The sequence below is a fragment of the Amia ocellicauda genome, chromosome 18 (genome assembly GCF_036373705.1).
Source record: "Amia ocellicauda isolate fAmiCal2 chromosome 18, fAmiCal2.hap1, whole genome shotgun sequence".
Classification (NCBI taxonomy): domain Eukaryota; kingdom Metazoa; phylum Chordata; class Actinopteri; order Amiiformes; family Amiidae; genus Amia; species Amia ocellicauda.
The window spans coordinates 6,078,198-6,097,804 of record NC_089867.1 but is presented as its reverse complement, the minus strand read 5'-3'; the positions used below and the strand labels follow the sequence as shown (position 1 = coordinate 6,097,804).

At 37.4% G+C, this 19,607-nt stretch overlaps 1 protein-coding gene across 1 annotated transcript; it reads right to left on the bottom strand.

The window, feature by feature from the left end:
• Positions 1-897: 897 nt before the first annotated feature.
• On the bottom strand, positions 898-19,607 carry LOC136713892 (secretagogin). The gene is made up of 11 exons (XM_066691131.1): positions 19,391-19,607; positions 18,940-19,010; positions 14,510-14,602; positions 10,447-10,536; positions 9,225-9,281; positions 7,862-7,939; positions 6,052-6,107; positions 5,473-5,518; positions 5,318-5,377; positions 1,851-1,919; positions 898-1,624 (listed from the first exon to the last, which is right to left on the bottom strand). Exons 1-11 carry the CDS (start codon positions 19,458-19,460, stop codon positions 1,496-1,498), a joined length of 819 nt encoding a protein of 272 aa, XP_066547228.1. The 5' UTR covers positions 19,461-19,607; the 3' UTR covers positions 898-1,495.

The following is a 19,607-nucleotide window of genomic DNA, read 5'->3' as shown; positions in this document are numbered from 1 at the left end:
CTCGATTTCTGTTGAGACATTCAGATGGTAGAGTCAGAATTTGGCGTAAACAGAATGAGAACATGGATCCATCATGCCTTGTTACCACTGTGCAGGCTGGTGGTGGTGGTGTAATGGTGTGGGGGATGTTTTCTTGGCACACTTTAGGCCCCTTAGTGCCAATTGGGCATCGTTTAAATGCCACGGCCTACCTGAGCATTGTTTCTGACCATGTCCATCCCTTTATGACCACCATGTACCCATCCTCTGATGGCTACTTCCAGCAGGATAATGCACCATGTCACAAAGGTCCAATCATTTCAAATTGGTTTCTTGAACATGACACTGAGTTCACTGTACTAAACTGGCCCCCACAGTCACCAGATCTCAACCCAATAGAGCATCTTTGGGATGTGGTGGAATGGGAGCTTTGTGCCCTGAATGTGCATCCCACAAATGTCCATAAACTGCAAGATGCTATCCTATCAATATGGGCCAACATTTCTAAAGAATGCTTTCAGCACCTTGTTGAATCAATGCCACGTAGAATTAAGGCAGTTCTGAAGGCGAAAGGGGGTCAAACACAGTATTAGTATGGTGTTCCTAATAATCCTTTAGGTGAGTGTATACCTAATGGCTGGTGAATTCAATTATTCACAATATACTTAAACAGTCTTACGATAATTAGTGCATGGAATCAATTGTAATTCTATTTGTTGCATGGTCTCTGGCTCACTACACCCAGATTGATGAAGGCTTTTTGGCCGAAATGTGGGTGTGCTTCTGTGCAGTTTAATAAAATTGTATTATATTTTGGAGCTCAAAATGAGTGTGCAGCTTTTTTCTATTGTTGATTGGCACCTCCGAAAAGTACATCATATGATTAACACAGAGACAAAAGAAGGTTGTTCCATACGGTTTACTTGCTATCCATTTTATTTGTTTTTGCAGATCAATATACATATATATATAAAAACAAACTCTCTGATGGGGTCTAATTGCACATGTTGGCGCATGCAAAGTGCTACAGTCAAGCAAAGGCAACAGGGGAAAAATCACAACATTACAAATGATTTATCTTCTGCCACAAAGACAGCTCACTAATATTCTGAAAAGCCTCTCTCTGGAAGGTGAAAAATACTTGGCAAAATGCACTGATAAATACTTGGTAATAGTTTACCCAGCATGGACCTTACAACTGTGTTTCCAGTCAGATATTCAGATAACACTAATATTTTGAAGGAACAACTATTAGCTACGAATGCACAAATTCACAATGACACAATTTCATAAGCATCAGTGCAATGACTAGAAGAGCTGCTGCCTCACACACACTGCCATGCTGTCCACTCCCCTGCCCCCCTCGCCCTCTGTATTCAGGCAACAGTCCTCAAAATCTAAAAGCTACATTGTCATGACAACAGGTTGAAAAGCACGTGTTATCATTGAACCACAGGCTAGTAACAGTGGGGATGTTCTAGGGTTTTTAAAAACATTTTCCACGGTCATCTGTAAGTTAATTGCCGACTTTCAGGCCCAGGCACAGCGCTAGCTCGTTCTTCTGAATTTTGCCGTCCTTGTTGACGTCGCAGTGATGCAGCAGAATATGGCGGAACTTGTCCAAGTCAACGCCGCTGATGCTGGGCTGTGAGGAAGAGGACAGGGATCACAGCAGTCAACAGCCCATTCATAATCTCCATGCTGAACTTTGGTGAAAACAGGCTCCCGCTAATTATGATTGTGTTTCAAGCTTATCCGCATGGATGGACATTGTATCAGTGGTACATGAAGTATAGATACATTTTCATTAAACAAACAAAGAACAAAAAAACACCGATAGAAATTGAAAATCAGTTATAAGTTGACGTTACCTTGACTAATTCCATCATGTCTTTAACAAAACCATCAACTTCTGGTCCTTCTAAAGCTCCTGTCTTACTCTGGAAGAAAGGAAAACTGTGTTAGCCTTGTGATTAGAGACACCTGGGGGCAGATTAAATCAAAATCACTAGCGATTACCAAACTGAACTGCGAATCTGTACTTGCTATTGATGAGCAGAAGAGGAAATAATCCGACAATAAATAAACCCCCCACTCTGTACAGGTGTGCAGTTTTCTATTAGCAGGTGGGTCAAAGCGATGGTATAATCTGGCCCCTGCCCTCCAATGATTACTGACCACTGGAGCTGTCATCTCTGGTAATGACGGACCTTCAATTTCAGTTACTTGCCAATTCTTTATTGACCTTGGTTACCTGCTAATTCTAAAGAGTGAGGTACTATACCACTGTTTACAGTTTAGTTATCCATTGACAGCCAGGTGGATCGTGGGAGGCTGTTGATCTCTTATTTTGTTTCTACTGTGTTTATGAAATGTAGCCAGCTGGATTTCAGAGCACATGCGCTTAAAGGAATGAAGATAGTCACATATGCAGCAATGATTGTACAAATTAATAGAAGCACATTCTTTAATGGAGGGCATGGGAAGAGTGTAATACATTTTGGGTGGATATAGGTCTTTAAATACAAGTCAAATACATGACGAGTGTCAGTGTGTGGGTATCTGTTCCGTTTCTTATACTACTCATGTCAAAGAAAGAAAAACACATAGAACTGACAAATCAGTTTAATATGATCCGGAAGGAAAATGGTTTGATTTTTCTCAAGGTCAGTTCAATCTACAATACAATACAATACAATACAATCTATCAGTATAATACATATGTTTTGTGGGAGTTATGCGTTTTTCATACAGAGATAATTTACTTTGCACCTTAGGATGTGTGAATTTTTTGCTTTGGTTCATCCATTAATGAAACACTTTTAGTGAAAAATGTATGGACTCAATTAATTAAAACAATACATACAAATCTGTGCCTTTAAAAAAATAATTAATATATTAAGGTAAGCTGATAACACTAAACAACAAGAGTAAACAGCTATCTGTGTTTTGTGAATTATTTTTTTATATATTTTTTTTCACATAAGCACTATTGTTTTTTTTGTATTATTATTATGTAGAGAGAAAATCCCTTGAAACAGTACAGGTGCAATGTTGACACGTCTTGCAACTGAAAGCATAAACCATGTTTTAAGTAAATAAAAAAACCCAAACCATTAAACGGCAGTAAGCCAAACTGAGTTGAGTGCTTCCCTAAAAGCAGTACATCTAACACACCCATAAGAACATTAATAAGAAGCAATCAAAAAATCTATTAATGATAGAGAAAAACAAAATGCTTCAAACTACTATCCCAAGAGTTTAATCAAAATAACAAATACATTTCCTTCAAACAGCTACCGTGAACCCACATACAATAAGTAGGTCTCACTTACGCCGATAAGACTTTGTACAAAAGGTCTTAGATTGTTAAAGATTCTCCAAAAAAAAAAAAGAAGAAAGCAAATTGATCACATTATATCCTTTGCCTAGATTTAAGGTTAAGCACTAAAACAGACTTTGCATTCTAATTTCTCCATGACAAAGCCTGTGCTCTTCTTTGGATAGAGAAAGAATGCCTCTGCAAACAAAGTGACCAATTAGGTTAATTATGATCTCCAGGGAAACAAGTGAAAACATGATTGCCTGGCTGTCCGCCTGTTTAATATATATTTTTATATATTATATATTCCCATTATTAATGGAAACCAGGCGTGCCCTGAAATTAGATTAAGAATGTGCATAGAAACATAGTTTACCTATTGCAAATATAATTAAAGAATAGTTTTGTAAAATTAATACATACATAAATACATATGTATTAGAATTTCCTCCTTACTCAGAAATGTCAATGTCAATCAAGCAAAATAATGTAAATGTAAAATGTAATGTATAACTTTGGAAAGTTAATAAATATCCATAATAAATGCAAATTTTGCTATTTTGCAACAAAGGCCACTGAAGTGTGCTCATAATTGATACAACACACCAGTCTGGCTGAAATCAAAATTAATTTTAGAGTACCAACACCTCACCCGACCATAAATTGCAATTGAGGCAGTTCTATAAATTGCTTTTCTGTTGACAAATTCCAAATCGCCACCTCTTTTGATGTTGAAGTTACAACTGTGAATCTTCTGTTAAGGATGTGAAGATTTCTAACTTGAGTCTAAATTGCAAATGACAAGAAGAACCTGCAAAGTGGATCCTTGGATAATGTGTAGCTGATGGGCATGTCAGCACAACCTAAATAATAGACATGGGACTTTGGAGTGACAAATTCGGTAGAAGCATGTGAAAACATGCAGGATGCGTGCCATTGCCTAGATCAGTGGACTCCAACCCTGGTCTTGGAGAGCCCCAATCCACTTCATATCATAGGTCACCAATTTCTAAATACTGGGAACACATGGGAGTGACTAATCAATTAAGCAACTCAACTAAGGGAATTCTTGCCTCAGACAATTGCTCCAATGGGTTCTAAAGGATTGAATTTACCAAACCAGCTGCTTAACTGTTTTGAATTAAATACTTCCAGGTGTTTGTAAATTGGTGATAGAACGGTGATCTCCAAAACCTGGTGGATATGGGATCTCCAGAACCAGGGTTGGAGATCACTGGCCTAGAAGTTAAAAGCTGATATCCAAGGGATGGCATGGAGCAACTGTGCTTGAATGTCCAGTGGCAGTGTTTGACTGGCTGATCCAGTAAAACTATTACATTATAATTTCCAGCAAACAAAAACAAAAACAACTTAATGTTACCAATGTCACATAATACATTTACTAATTTTAGTGTTGTTATCCTATATCAAAATCTGTAACGGACCTGTGTGTTATGGACCTGAACTGAAACCCATGCAGTAAAATTAGGAAACAGTTTCATATTGCTACAGCTTATCTTTAAAACACAGTAAAAACAGCAGTAATCACAGCTGTAAATATTTCAGTGAAATATTTGCAGGTGTGGTCAATGTTTATTTCTACCGTCCCTACCATCCTTTTAAGTTCCATTAATCTTTGTGTGTTTCTCCATTAAAACGCAGAGATCAGATGACAAAACAAGCATTTGATAATGATTTAATTCCCAGTAAAGCACACTCTGTAATTTGTAATCAGGCGATACAGACCAAAGTCAATTTAAAGAAATGATCTAGTCAGTCAGTGTGCCGTCATTTAATTATTCGAGTGAAAAGGAAGACTTTTTAATAGCACATCTTAGTTGAATTCTTTTCTTTTCAGCACAAACCACATTAGGCGTCTGCTAAATGACACAAAGCTAAGTGTGAACTGTGGACATTTCTGTAATATGGTCCTTTTCTGGTTACCAGTCATGCTGATGAAAGAGGTTCATGGAGCTTTCAGAAAGTAAAGTGTTGAAATGGATTAAATGTACTTACAACATCATAATGAGCAAATATTTGCTCAAAATCACGTTTTCTGTCGTCTTGACTGCAAGCCTAAAAAGGGAAGGATGGCAACAGTTACCAAATAAGAAGTGTGCATTGAGGGCAGAGGGGATGCAGGTCTGATTTCAATGAGGGAGACAACTTACATCCATTTTAAACTGTAGGAGGAAGTTTTCCTGCAGAGCCAGGATTCTGTAAGGAGAAACAACAACATTTAAAAGCAAGCACTGGATCATCACTTAAGACTTCACTGCATCTTTAAAGAGCTGATTGAAAGAAGAGTTTGCATCCTGAGTGTATATGTCTGTTCTATTGTATCACAAAATCATTGACATCGATCACAAAATAACTAAAACAACAACAATTATTGCCATTGGAGGAATATGACTATGGCCAGGTTTGCTCTCTTTGTACATAAGCATGCAAATCAGAGGCATTTCAGGCTTTTAGGGGTCTCCATGACAGGGTCTCAATTATATATTTTAATATAGAATAATTATGTTCTCTAGGTATTTCCAAGTTTCCTTCATGTTTAGCTAAGATATGTATCTTCTACCACAATTTCCTCATCATCTAAAAATAGTGAGATGTGCTGATTAACTGAATGTTACTCAGCTGATGGCGAGAGGTGTATAATGTAGTAACAGTTTACTCTCAGAACTGTAAAGCTTAAGTACCGTCTCATTACTTGAAACCAATACCTTAGCTTGACCCATAGTCAGTACCTTGCTAAATCATTGAGATCCAGGCGTCCATCCTTATTTTTGTCAAAAATATTCATCTAAAAGAAGAAGCAAAACAAAGGATTTAAAGGCGAGATGTTTAAAATGAGACAAAATCTAGATATATAGCCAATATCTAGCCATTTGCGAGAACAGTCTGTCATCTGTGGAGAACCAGAGTAACTTGATTTGTGGGAAGCATTTTAGAGGATAAAAAGAAAACTAGATTTTCTAATATTGTACTAAATAACAGGTGAAATGAACCTGTGTCAATTATTATAAGTAAACTACATTATTTTAATTGGATTGTACACATGTCTCCTTGAGTAACATATATGATCTAATTTTATCTTTAAGACTTTAACCACTTGTCTCCACCGAGACCAGAGACAGGTAAAAACTGAAAGAGAATCACTATCCATGGATTTATCCTTTCATCTAATGAGATAGGAATAAGTAAAATGGAAAAGGGAGTTTCCTGGAAATGCAAAAAAGGACAGTTCACCAAACACACGTCCTGAAGCAAGATGCTGTATAGAGTGAATCACGTGGGATATGAAACTCATCATCATACTGTACTCTTCACATCATAAAGTGCATGTCTGGCACCAGGAAATGTGAGAGAATACTATTTATAGTCTACATTTATGGCCATATTATATGCCATCAGACCATTAAAAATACAGAATAACTAAGGAAACCAACTATGTTAAGCATGATGTAATTGTCATGCCTGCGCTTTCATTTTGACCGACATTGTACAGCTATATATGCACTACAAACTTTTGTAACAACCTGGGAGACACTAGAAGCAAGAATTTATGTTTGAATGTTAAAAGTGATTAATCTAATATATTGAAATATGAATGTGGATAAAAGATGTAACAAATAAATCTCTACTTTATCTTTAATCATTTTTTAATTTAACCAAAGTAAACACTTACTATTTTTTAACAATTTTACCTATTTTTTAATGCTAGCATCAATTCTGTAAATGCAATGATAACGTAAAACAAACTGGGAAAACAAATTGAGAAGCAAAATTTGGCCCACACCAAATAAAACCCTTGACCTATCTGCATATCACAAACTACAAACCTGTATCGCATTTGTCTTTGTAAGTATTTAAGTCTAAGTCAATAAATAATAATGCAAATGCGGGCAGATCACAGTTTTGATTTGGTCTAGGCCTCACTTCCTGTAAGGATGGAAAGTGTCTTTCAAGTGTCTGATTTCGCTTCTTAGATGCCCTAGTCACTAGTTAGTTGTTGTCATAGGAAGACAGGCAGTGAAAAGGCAGGAATTTTACTGCTGAAATGAAACTATCACCATGTTTTAAACTCCTGTGCTATTTAATCAAAACAGAATAGAAATATATTCTACCCTTTAAAGACCTGTAACTTGGTTTTTACATAACAAATTCAAAACGACAAGACCAAGCTTCCGCAGTGACTTCAAAGAGGGTCTGATAAAATCTCTCATATGTAAGTGGCATCTTTTAAAACCCACAAGTCTCAAATGGCTTACTTTACAATATCATTTCTATAAGGTAGGTAGAGAAAAAGGAGAGCAATTTCTTTCTTCAGAAACAAAAAGCATTATGATTTTTTTCGTTCTGTCTATTTTTATTGGTTGTGAAAGTGAGTGAAATGTAACCACTCACCGTAATTGGCAATCTAGTCTCTGAAAATGAGCCAAGAAAACTTTTATGCCACCAGAAGAATAATTACATCAGGCACTTGAAAGTCTGATACAGAGCATTTAAGGGTACATTTCAGAAATAAATAATCGATACAGAACAGGACTCAATTACCATTGCGTCAGTGTATTCATCCAGTTTGCTGGGGGAAATGACCTTCTTGTGCTGCAGAAACAGGTCTTTCAGAAAGCTCTGTTGTAGAAAAATACAATTAGGAAAAAGCTGATCCGTGGTCAGTACAAACAAGACTTTAGTCTTTTAGGAGTCTGGTGAAACTTTAAGCTAAATTGTTTACTTCACGAAAGCAATATATACAATTGTACTCAAAAACATTCACAGCATTCATTTGACACAATGTTGTTAATTAATTTACTTTGATGGAACTGAGTTCAGTGTGTAAAGGTTTTGTAAACTGCCACGTTATAGAAATGAATGCCTGCCTGTTTCTAGAAATCATTCCCTGTAATCTGTAATTTTCTGTAGGTTCAATCAGTGTTGAAAGAGAAAGAAACCAACTTAAGAGAAACACAGTTTACCCTGAACAGAGGGAAATTAATCTACAATTCCTCAGCTGTGACTCTGTAGTGACGACCATGAAGATATATCACTTAATTCTGTACATTATTTGCTCAGGGTCACGACAAAGGAATTCATCCAAGTGGACAAGGCCTCATGAACCTAATTTTCACATCTGCCAGTAGTTGTGAGTGTTTGGTTTTCGATGACGTCTTTAATTTGATGTTGGAAACAGTGCAGTGAATAAAGGATTGGCAGAAAAGCACAAAACATAATTAATTGAAAGGGCTGCACTAGTGGAGAACAGTTAGGAGAGGAGAGTAAAAAGGAGAGGAGGAGGCTGTAGCTTTGACAGGACTGGGAGACTCTGACGCAATTGCATTTCAGAAACAGCTACTTACCTCGGCCGTCCAAGGCCAGCAGATTTCTGTACTGCATCCTATGGGTGTCTAGCTTTTTGTCTAAGCAGCTTTTAATGGATCTGATTCTTCTCCGTAACAAACAAACTCTAACCTTAAAAATCTATAAGTTTGCTGTAGTCAATTGGGCGCAAGGACAAAGGTATACAGTGCAAATATGCAGTCAAGGCAGGATTCAGTATACTAAGAGTATTTATATATATATATATGTGTGTATAATAGAACTATATATCGCTTATGCCAGCTGTTCAGTTTATTTTCTCTCATTGAACCATTTTAGAAGTGTATGTCTTGAACAGCTCCTATGAGTGTGGTGTTCTTTGTGCACACGCCCTGCATTTAATAGGCTTCTGTCATTCAATAATTTAAGGAGGGGCTAAGAGTTGATTGCATTAGTTTTAGACCTCTGTTCAACCTCTGTTAGACCTTTTTTGTGGAGATGTTCGAATAGATCTGTCAAATGACCCATGACCAAAGAGCAATTTGGCACAACAGAATGCAATATATATATAAAAGGGGTGAGTTTGAAATTCACACTGTACCTTGAGCTCCACAGCTGAAATATACCCACTGCTGTCAGCGTCATATTTGCGCCAGATCTGGAGACAAAGTGGTAAAAAACATTATTAATACATGCATTACTGCTGAATGCGGAAGACTACATCACCTTATCTAAACTACATATATACAAACAACTCCAGAATAGAGGTGATCGTTATCTCGATAAGCATGTTTTGGAAGGCATTTGATTATATAAAAGGCAGCATAATGTCTTTCAGCATGGTTAGAAAATCATAGTTTAAATTTGCATGTTACCTCATACAGTTGTTTGCTTGTACATTATGACCATATTTTTACTGAGCAAAGCATCTTTATTCACCCACACCCACAATGAAAGGGAAGATGATTTTTGCTCTTCTCTTAAGATAAGCAACTCATATGACCATGAATGAAAATGGCAAGTTCATATAATGGTCCGTAGTGGAAATTAACAGCGCCGATACGTAGAATCGTTGTTTACTCATTTTAAAATGGTACTCACAGGTACTCTAAACCATCTCATCACATTCACTGTCACTTCGGGTCACAGAACATTCATCTTTCACTTTCGATATCCTGATCGACACTTTACACATACTGAACTTCTATTGAACATAAAATCATGTTCTTAAGCACATAAAGATGGTGCTTCTTAAACTTGATATATATATATATATATGGCAGTGTAACAGGATGTATGAATACATTAAGGTCTACTTGGTCTTGTTTTCAAATAAGTATATTTCTGTTACCATTCCTAAGCAAAAACTCAACAATGTTTTCCGTTCTTTGACCGAGGAAGCAGTTAAATGAAAAGAAAAGACTTCTATTAAATGAAGACACAATAACAAACCAGCACACATGGGCCTGAAACAACAACTAAACACACAGTACCACAACCCAAAGCACCATCCTGCACACTGAGCACTTCTCAGTCTCTTCTCCAGCAGGCCTCTCTTAGGAGGTATAATTGGCTGATTGGTCAACCATACATGACTCAGCAATTTACAACAATCTCATGCTGGTCAATCAATCAATCCAGCGTCCCTGGACTGGCGCAGCTGAAAGTCTTCTAGTCTCTGTGGCGGGGGGGCTAACCCTGCCGCATGATATATTCAAGGACGTCATTGCAGTGAGAAATGTGGCTTAGGCTGCCTTCATTAATAATGGAGAAGCTTGGTCTCCACAGAGCTCTTCCCAGCCCTGGGTGCGCCAGTCTCTTACCCGCATGAACTCCACACTGTTGTCCAGCGGCGTCTCCCTGCGAAACAGCAGCAGGAAGTTCTCATCCTCAGGCAGCATCATATTGGCTAGCTGCAATGTCAATCAGAGAGCCCTGGTCACAGTTGTACTTGAAAGGGTTCGTTTCGAGTGTCATCTTGAGATTTACAGTTGTGTCACACCTGCAGTACACCTGCTGTGTTTTTAATGATGGTTTTGCGGGTCTGTTTTTTATAGAAACTATAAAATTAAAGCAAATGTAAAATGAGCCAAAACCTTTTACAGTCGAACTTCACAGGTTATTTAACTTAAACACCGGTAGAAGGGTATAGTGGCAATCTTACTTCATGCTCTAGAAAATGTGTATATCTGTAATGTAATTGTTCAAGTGTGGCATTAAACTTATGGAGCAAGTTCGGCCTAACCAAATTGTTCACAGTAACTGGCTATTCTCATCTCTTAAAAACTGTTGTGGACAAATTCTTTGGGGTTGGCTGATTCTGTACCAGGATTAACAACTAGCTGAAAGAGTCTAAACCACTTCTCAGGTCTTTTTGTTTCTGGCCTCTAGCAAAACCCCAACCCCCAGGTATCCTTCTTATGTTTCAATTTCCAATAAGGAACTGCTTTGCCATCGGATCAAGGCCTGTTGTACAGCAGGCTGCCCATGACAGGATTCTCTCACAGCTGAACAAGCTTACTGGAAAAAACAACAATGACGCTAGAACAGCTACACTTAGGCAGATTGCTTTTTGCTCAGTGCATTACTAGAATGAGTCGTGTGCATATTGATTCAGACTTACAGCCAGCGGTCTGTATGTCAAAGTTTAACATAAAAAGCAGGATGGTCAGTGAATATGTACGGCTTAAATGCTGAGCTCAGCAAGGACTTCTAACTAAAAGGTATGTGTGAGACAAGAACGATATGTACCAACTGAATTGAGTAGCTGGGACATTATTTTCTACACAAAATGATAGAACCTGAGTGGAAATTAATCAGAAATAAATTATACAGTCCTTAATAAACTGTAAAGAGCTTTGCTTGCTGGCTGTCTCTGTGTTGCCCGGTCAGTGTATATGCATCTACCCTGAAATTTCTATATTACATATAGCACTCCTCTTTCCCAGTCATAGATAAGATGTATTTAACTGTGAGAACGATAGCATAGGTATGGTTATAATGAATATGTACACTGCATAGAATTCAACCCCTTAATATTTCACAAAATATCAAAATATATAATTAAAATTATCATCTGAAGTATTTAAAACATAAATCTAAAGTAAGTCAATGTATAAATACATGACAGTTGAAGTTTAAAGCACAGTGGATGGAATTCATACCATTCAAAAAGCCTTAACATCTCTTAACCAAAAATAAAAACATAGTCAACAATTAAACAACCTATAGCATTCTTCTATTATGTTTCCATTTATGTATCTCAATCTTTAAGTAGATTACATTCACTGTCACGTGAATTCATCCACAATATTTGAATGTCCACATTTTTTAAGTATGTCTGGGAAGCCATTAAAAAATAAAAACCTTTGTAGTTACACCCACTACAAGACATCCTGAGGTCATTCTCATTGACAGCTTTCAATATCTCTTGTTCCTTGTATACATTCTCTTTCAGTGGTTTGAACTATTGGTTTTGAGCCCTGGTGCCATTATCCACAAGTATGTTGGAAGTCATATCTTTGGCATTGAAAACTGCTCAGCATGAAACCTTGGTTTCCCCTGGTGACAGTCTTTCAGGCATGCTCAGTAGGCCTCAGTGAGCTCATCCCAATCTGGAGCGTAAAGACCGATGAGAACATTCTAGTTTGTGTCTTGGAAACCCATAATAATGTGAAATATGTCATTAACAGAAATATGATCAGAAACACAAAATCCAATTTACAGTCAAATTAGGAAAGGAAGCTTTCAAGAGGACTGCTCTTGTCGAAAATGTTACTTTGCAACTTGTCAGCATGTTTGTTTGGAAGGATAGGGATGAGTTAAGCTGCAGCTGCATAGATTTAACCGACTTTTGACAGGATGACCACTTAATCCCATCCCTGGTTGAGATACAGGGGTTGGCGTTTGTGTAACGGGTAATATTGTTTTGTGTACTTGGGGAGAAATTCTGCACATGGTTTGACGCTAGCTCTGTCAGCGGCTGTCTGGTTATGTTCAGGATCAGATCATTAGATTACTGTGCCCCTGTTCCATTAGCTTAATGAAGGATCTCTCTCAGCTGTGTTGTTCTTTTCCTCTACAATGAACCGCCAACAGGGAAACAAGGAGACAACATCAACAGCGTGACCATTTCTCCTTTGTTTTTGTGTCTTGTATCAATTTCTATATAAAATTGAATAGCATCTCTGTGATTGTACTACATGGGAGTATTAGTCTGCAGTATGTGGTTGGCATATCTTAATGAATGTCAGTTTTGCCCTCAATACAACCTTACGTTCATAAAATTGCCAGCACAACAACATTTTCAAACATGATTATGCATTATTTAGTCCCATAAGTTGTCTCTTTGTTTATATTGAATAGTGTAGGCTTGTCTGCTGTCAGGAAATGTTCAGCCGTTATAAAAGGGCACGTTAGAGTGACTTACGGTAATATCAATAATAGATCCACTTCTACCTGATAACTCCTGTGAAGCTGATGTGTGTACTTTGGCCTTGACCAAGTGAAAATGCAAACGTATCCATGCATCACAAGTCACAAACTGAATTGTACCCAGTTGTGCACTAGAAAGTGGCCTTTCACTTTTAAATAAATTGCAACTGATAATTTGCAGGTAGGGCAATATTTTGTTCTGGTCCAGGCCCACATACTTGTGTGCTATAAGGAACATGCTTCTTAATCCAAAGTCAAGGACCTACTTAGTCAGAGGCATATTTTTGGGCTTCTGGGATTTCCAGTGAATTTTTACCAGGAGCTGCGTCTGCCCTGTGCTCCAAGTTTAGTATGACCAGTGACAGTCTTTTTCTGCATTTTAAATTAAACATCAAAATAAAGTAACTACGACCACAATATTATTATCTTCATATTATATAACCACTCAGAAACATGGAGTTAACATACAAGCAGTGGCGGTTCTAGCTTGTATGGCTCCCTGGGTGAACTCCCCTCCCCCCCCCTTCAGCACCCCCTGCCACCCCGCCCGCCCCCCCCTTGAAGCAAATGAGCGATAGAAAACCGATCGTGCAAATGTCACCATTCCACATTTTTTTGTGCAGGCCACCCCCGACAAGATGCCGCATTGGGCAGCTGCCCATGTCGCCTATACCTAAATCCGCCGCTGCATACAAGTACACATTTAAATATCTTAAGCCGGTACAATGCAAATAAATGCATGAATGCAGTATTTCATATTTTGCATGTGATGGCTTGTGCCCTTGGTTGGCTATATTGTAGTTTTGCTTAAAATAACCTTTTGCTTTGTGCACCTCCTTAAGACACACCTGGGTAGATTACACCTGTAGAACATTAATCTTCTCCTTTTACTTAATGTTAGTGACTGTACTGTGTTAATAATCATCATCATAATACTAATTAATATTATGAATTCATAATCATCAATCATTTGTATGGATTTTATTAATCATATATCATATCCACTGCCTCAAAACTAAAGAATGCAGTGAGCAATAATTGGAAAATGATTAATTGTTCTATAAGCTGGGTTCAGTGTGCTGGTATTTTTGTGTTACAGTTGGTATACCTGTTTTTGTTGTTGTTGCATGGCTGGGTTCAATATAAATGATTGTGCATTTACCACTTTGTACCTAGACAACCTAGATATAATAGGTTGTTTTTAAAGTAATCGCCATGGCAATGGCAATACATGTTTCCTGCCCATTCTACCTTAGTCTCCCATATGGGCAGCCTTCATATCTGGTAGTAATCTTTGCCTGCGTGTTTGTATTGAGGCACAAATTAAACAATATACTGTAACAAGCAATTAAATTGACAGTTGGCAGAAAAAAAAGCTTTTAAATCAAGGATACAAAACAAACATATGTCTAATGGGGATCTTTCCAAACATCACAGTTAACTGAGCTTTACCTCCTGGATTTGTAGGCGACCGTCAGCAGTGGCATCGTACGCCGACATGAACCTCGTTTTTAATCGCTGAACCTTCTCCTCTGACACTTTGTCCTTTAAAAGAGAAGAGAAGATCAATGGGACAAGCATCATATACAAAATAAATTAGTTTTTGGTTTTATTGTTACTGTTATAATATAAAACGTAGGCTTTTCAAATCACCAGAGAAAGGTCCCTGTTGTGCTTTGAGGTAACCAAATGCTTACCTGGATAACAGGGTTAATTAATCCACTACATTCTAAATATCTTCTACACTGTAAAACAAAAGATCCTTTATATTGTAATTAAGTCTACAGTCAAAGTGATGAGTCCATATCAAAATGACCGATCTGATGTTATAATCGTATGTGATGACATACTGGAGCCACACAAGTTATTTGGCCAACTGTTATCGAGTTTGCTACTATCAACATAATGGACTTAAATTAGGAAACTATTTATAAAATGATTGATCAAACTATTTCGCATGGATAACTCATGAGCTACAAACATAATTATAGATAACGAGTTCACATTTCTGCACTGACATTCTGCTACTGTAAAAAGCATTGAAAACGCCATGCCATTTTACCCCCCCATCACTGTAAACTGACTGCTTCACCAGTTTTTGCTCATGCCAGCTTCTGTAATCACATTAAAGATATTGACAAATATCTTGCAGGTATAATCTTGCACGCAATAAATTGATCTTTCAGCTTTACCCTTTACAGCACAGCAGATGCTATAGCAAAAAAATTGTATTTCTGAAGTTTGTTTTTCCATCAACTGGACAATTGCCACGTCCCTCTCAAAATGGAAAATCAATGTCTGTCTCTGTCACCTCCCACAGAGATCGACTGTACAGAAGGGCACACAGACAACATTTGTGGAAGCATGAACATTTGGGACTGTTTGAAACCAAAATCCATGCATCTGAAAATGCCTCCTTCTTTGTGTGAGGCCAGATAGACGTGTGTGGACACTATGACCATGATCAAAATGGAAACATCCAGATTGTTCTCACATTAAATTGGGATCATCTGACTACTAAGGCATCATTGCTGACAATTTCTTGAATATTGCTCTTGTTTGTAATACAGTGTATTATTGCATTGTATTATTGCACTTTGTATTGCTCTTATATTTTGTAAGTTGCCCTGGACAAGGGCGTCTGCTAATAAATAAATAATAATAATCAATAACATCAGCATTACTTAAGAAACCATTCTAATGTATATTCATCTATAATGTTGAAATGCAAATGTAAAAGCAGCCACTTAAAACAGAGCCTGCTTCGTCTCCTGCTTTTCTCACGACATATACATCTATTAGCGCACATAAATAGTAAACTACAGCACAAGCAGATTATAGTCCTGCAATCCTTGCTCTCTGTGCCTAAATTAAACCATCTCCCATAAACATCAAACAGATTGCTCCTATCATGATGTATTTTAGTTCCCTTTCAAAGCTACAAGGGAAAGAAGCAGGGCATTCATTAGCAGCCATATCACTGGAAAAGACATTTATCATTGATCCCCGGCCTAGATGATCACATTTATTACTCCTGCTTTCATAATCTGGTTACACACTTGCTATTAAATCTAGGCTTGATGAGAGGCCAGACTGGCTCCTTTGCAAGACAGAGTCCTAGAAAAGCATCCCCTTGTTAGTTTCTATAAAAAAGAGACCAACCAACCAAATCCATCAAACCAATCAGCCTATACACACTACACTGGCTAGAAGGAGGAAGGAAACAAAGAGAAGAAACACAATTTAGATATCCAGAGCAGAAGCCCTTTGACACATGAAGCCCCTTGTGTAATTGAGAAGGAGCAGGTATATAGAATAGACCAAGACAGATGTTCAGTAGTTTCATATCAAATTATGCAGTGATATTTGTATTGTAAACAAGAGAGTTATTAGGCGATACCTGGATTATAAAGCAAGAATGATCCCACCAAGCTCACTATATGTTTCTAATCAATTCCTATTTGGCACGACAATCCTTTTTCAGCCCTCAAAAGTCCATTGTTTTTGGTTTAATTAATTAATACAAAACAAAAGCAGGCCTGTTTGTTATTGTTTTTGTGGACAATAAAAAAAACTTCCCAAATACAGCATGGAAATCAAAGAATCAAAGAAAATCAGTCATCAGAAATGATAAATGTAAAACATGGCCAAATTCTAGAACTAGGAATTGCATGTGGATCCTACTTTTAGGCATTAAAAAAATGTAATTCCTCTCCAATATTATTTTATAATCTCATCTCATTTTGATCAATGTTGTTTTCTCATTATAAAATATAGAAAGAACTAAAGCAGTAACAATGGAAGAAGCATCGGCATCACACACTTGTATAATTGTTGTTGTTTTATAAGCCACCTGTAGTATTCAACATGGTTGCAATTATTTTGAACAGTTAAGTAGATGGCTGTTTCTGGATGTACTTAGCTATAGTGAAGTATATTCAGTCAAAGTTCCCTTCAGCATTTCACATGAAAAGAGCTACACTCATGGTACTTGAATTTATATGAAGGGCTTCTCTGCTGTTCTGTGAATATGGGCCTCTGTATGTTTTTCCTTTTTACAAACATCAGATGTTTATACTATTAATTATACATATTTCATGTGATGTTGTGTAGTGGTATTGAAGTAGGTTCGTGAGATTTATTATTATTTATTAGTTTTGTACATCTTCACTAATGTAACATGTATACTGGCAAAATGATAAATCATTCATTTGGAGCAAATCCGATCAATATAATTTAATTGTCAAATGCATTAGCATGGCCTCTGAAATCACATAGACAGCCTTCTCCTGGTACTCAAAGAACAACAGAGAATGAAATGAAGCCAATCAATCAAGATACTGTAAAACAAACTCACACCTTTGGAGCCCTTTTTAGTATACCTCAGAGATTTGGCACAGCTCAAATACAAAACATGCTACCAATCAATTTCTGTTTAGGAAGAGATATCAGTTTTCCATTTTACATGTTTCAAAATGGTCTGAACCATATTCTCCTTTCGGATACAATCATAAATAAATAAATGTTATAAATCCATGGCATGGGGAACCTATTTTGATTGAAATATTACAATATTTTTGGGGGCTTTTCAGTTCCAGCCCTATCCCTACAGCAATCTTTTTGTTTTTATAATTATTGATTACCAGCAATTAAAGACCTGAGAAATGCTATCTTGTCCCAATAAAGAGAATGTGTGCAACATCCCTGCTTACCCCTCTCTCTCATCACTAAATTGTCCCCCTAACATTACAGCCTCTACTCCTCCTATATTCCTTCTTATCCTTGCTGGTGATGTTCTACTCTCTTCTTGACTGTTCTGTTCCCTATATTAGCTCACCTGTGAGAACAGCTCATTCACACCTGGGAGAACCAGAAACCTACAAGGCATGAGGATTACACTATCTCTGAGCACTGAGCCTCCTCAGAACAAGCTCGTTCACATCTCACCTGTAGACCCTACACTGCAGCTCTCTGCCTTGGAATCGAAGAGCTGTTATCACCAGCACTGCTCTACACCGTCCACTGCAGAGGAGCACAGCAGCAGCCTCTTCTGTGAACTGGCTGTACTGACTCATGCTTGCTGTTAAAGCTTAATGTGTGGTAGACTATGGTGTGGCCACTCATACTATACATATTACATTAGGTTTATGTTGTATTGTACTTAGCATCGCACTGTGTAACATATGTATTATTTATAAATATTGCTTTATTATTATTATTATTATTATTACCTATACCTTAGTTTATAAGTGTCTTATAAAATATCAAATTAAATATTTAATGTTCTATATTATTTGTATTAATTTATTATTATTTTACTGTAAATCTCCCATGATATTATAATATGAAGTTCATTCAATCGGGTTCGCATTACATTTGATTATGTCCTGCTCCCCTTTTCGAAAAACAAAAAGGCTTCTTGTCAAATCACTCAGAATGACACACAATGATCAAACAAACACTATGCAAACACTGAACAGAAGCGTTTGCTTTTGTCCCATTGTATTAAAAGCTTTCAGTCTTGGCACAGTGGTGCTTACCATGTACACAGAGCACAATAGCGCAGTTGACAAAACCATATCGCCTTATTCTATACACTTATTTACTACTGACATTTTTCTTAATTAGGTCATGAGCACATCTAAAATGATTAATTGAACCGTAAAGGAGCACTTTGACAAGTCTGGATGACGGCGCTCCGCTCCAGCACCTGTGCGTAAAAGCTCTCCACACCGGGACGCATCCTTCAGGCAGCCTGGAGAATAAGGGCCACCCCACCCAGCCCAACAAGTGCGCTCCTCTACATTGTTATCTGTCAAAGGACTTCTCTTGAGTGAGAAGGAAAAAATACAGTTCAGAGATTAAAGGCATACATTACTTACTCCAGAACCCAATTTTTTCATCATGTGTCGGAAAAACTCATCCAACTCCTTTCCTTCAATGTAGCCATTATCTGCAAATCAATTAGGCTGTGGTTAATCACTTACAGCCAGACCACAAGAAAAACAAGATGTTTACACAAACACTAAAGGCTTTTGTCATGCACTTATTTTACACTTTTAAACCAAACCAACAATGGAAATAGATCGGTATTTCTATAGGTCTCCAAAGGATGCCCACGTTTTGGATCCGACAGTGGCTTTTAAAAACTAAAATTAACCAATCATGTTAAAATGTGGCAGATGTTAACCACAGGTGTTTATAAACTTTCTGTTGTTTTATTTGAGAAGATTAAACTAAACATGCATGGCCCACATTTTTTTTTTTATTAAAAATACTAATTGAAAAAGACCAAAGAGGATCAGATAATAGAAACATTAGAACTGCTCTTACCATCAGAATCAAAGTGCTGCCAGATCTGCAGAAAGCCAGCAGCGTCCAGGTTGTCAAAGGTGCTGTCCATGGCGATCCCGGGAAGTTAGGAGTGATTTAGAAAGGGAAGCAACAGGAGAGAAAAGCTGGAGTTGGCAGAGAGCGCTCGTATCCGCCAGCAGGAGATGTGCTTCCCGACCTGTTCAGCAGCGCAGGATGCCACTTTTATTTTCTCTCG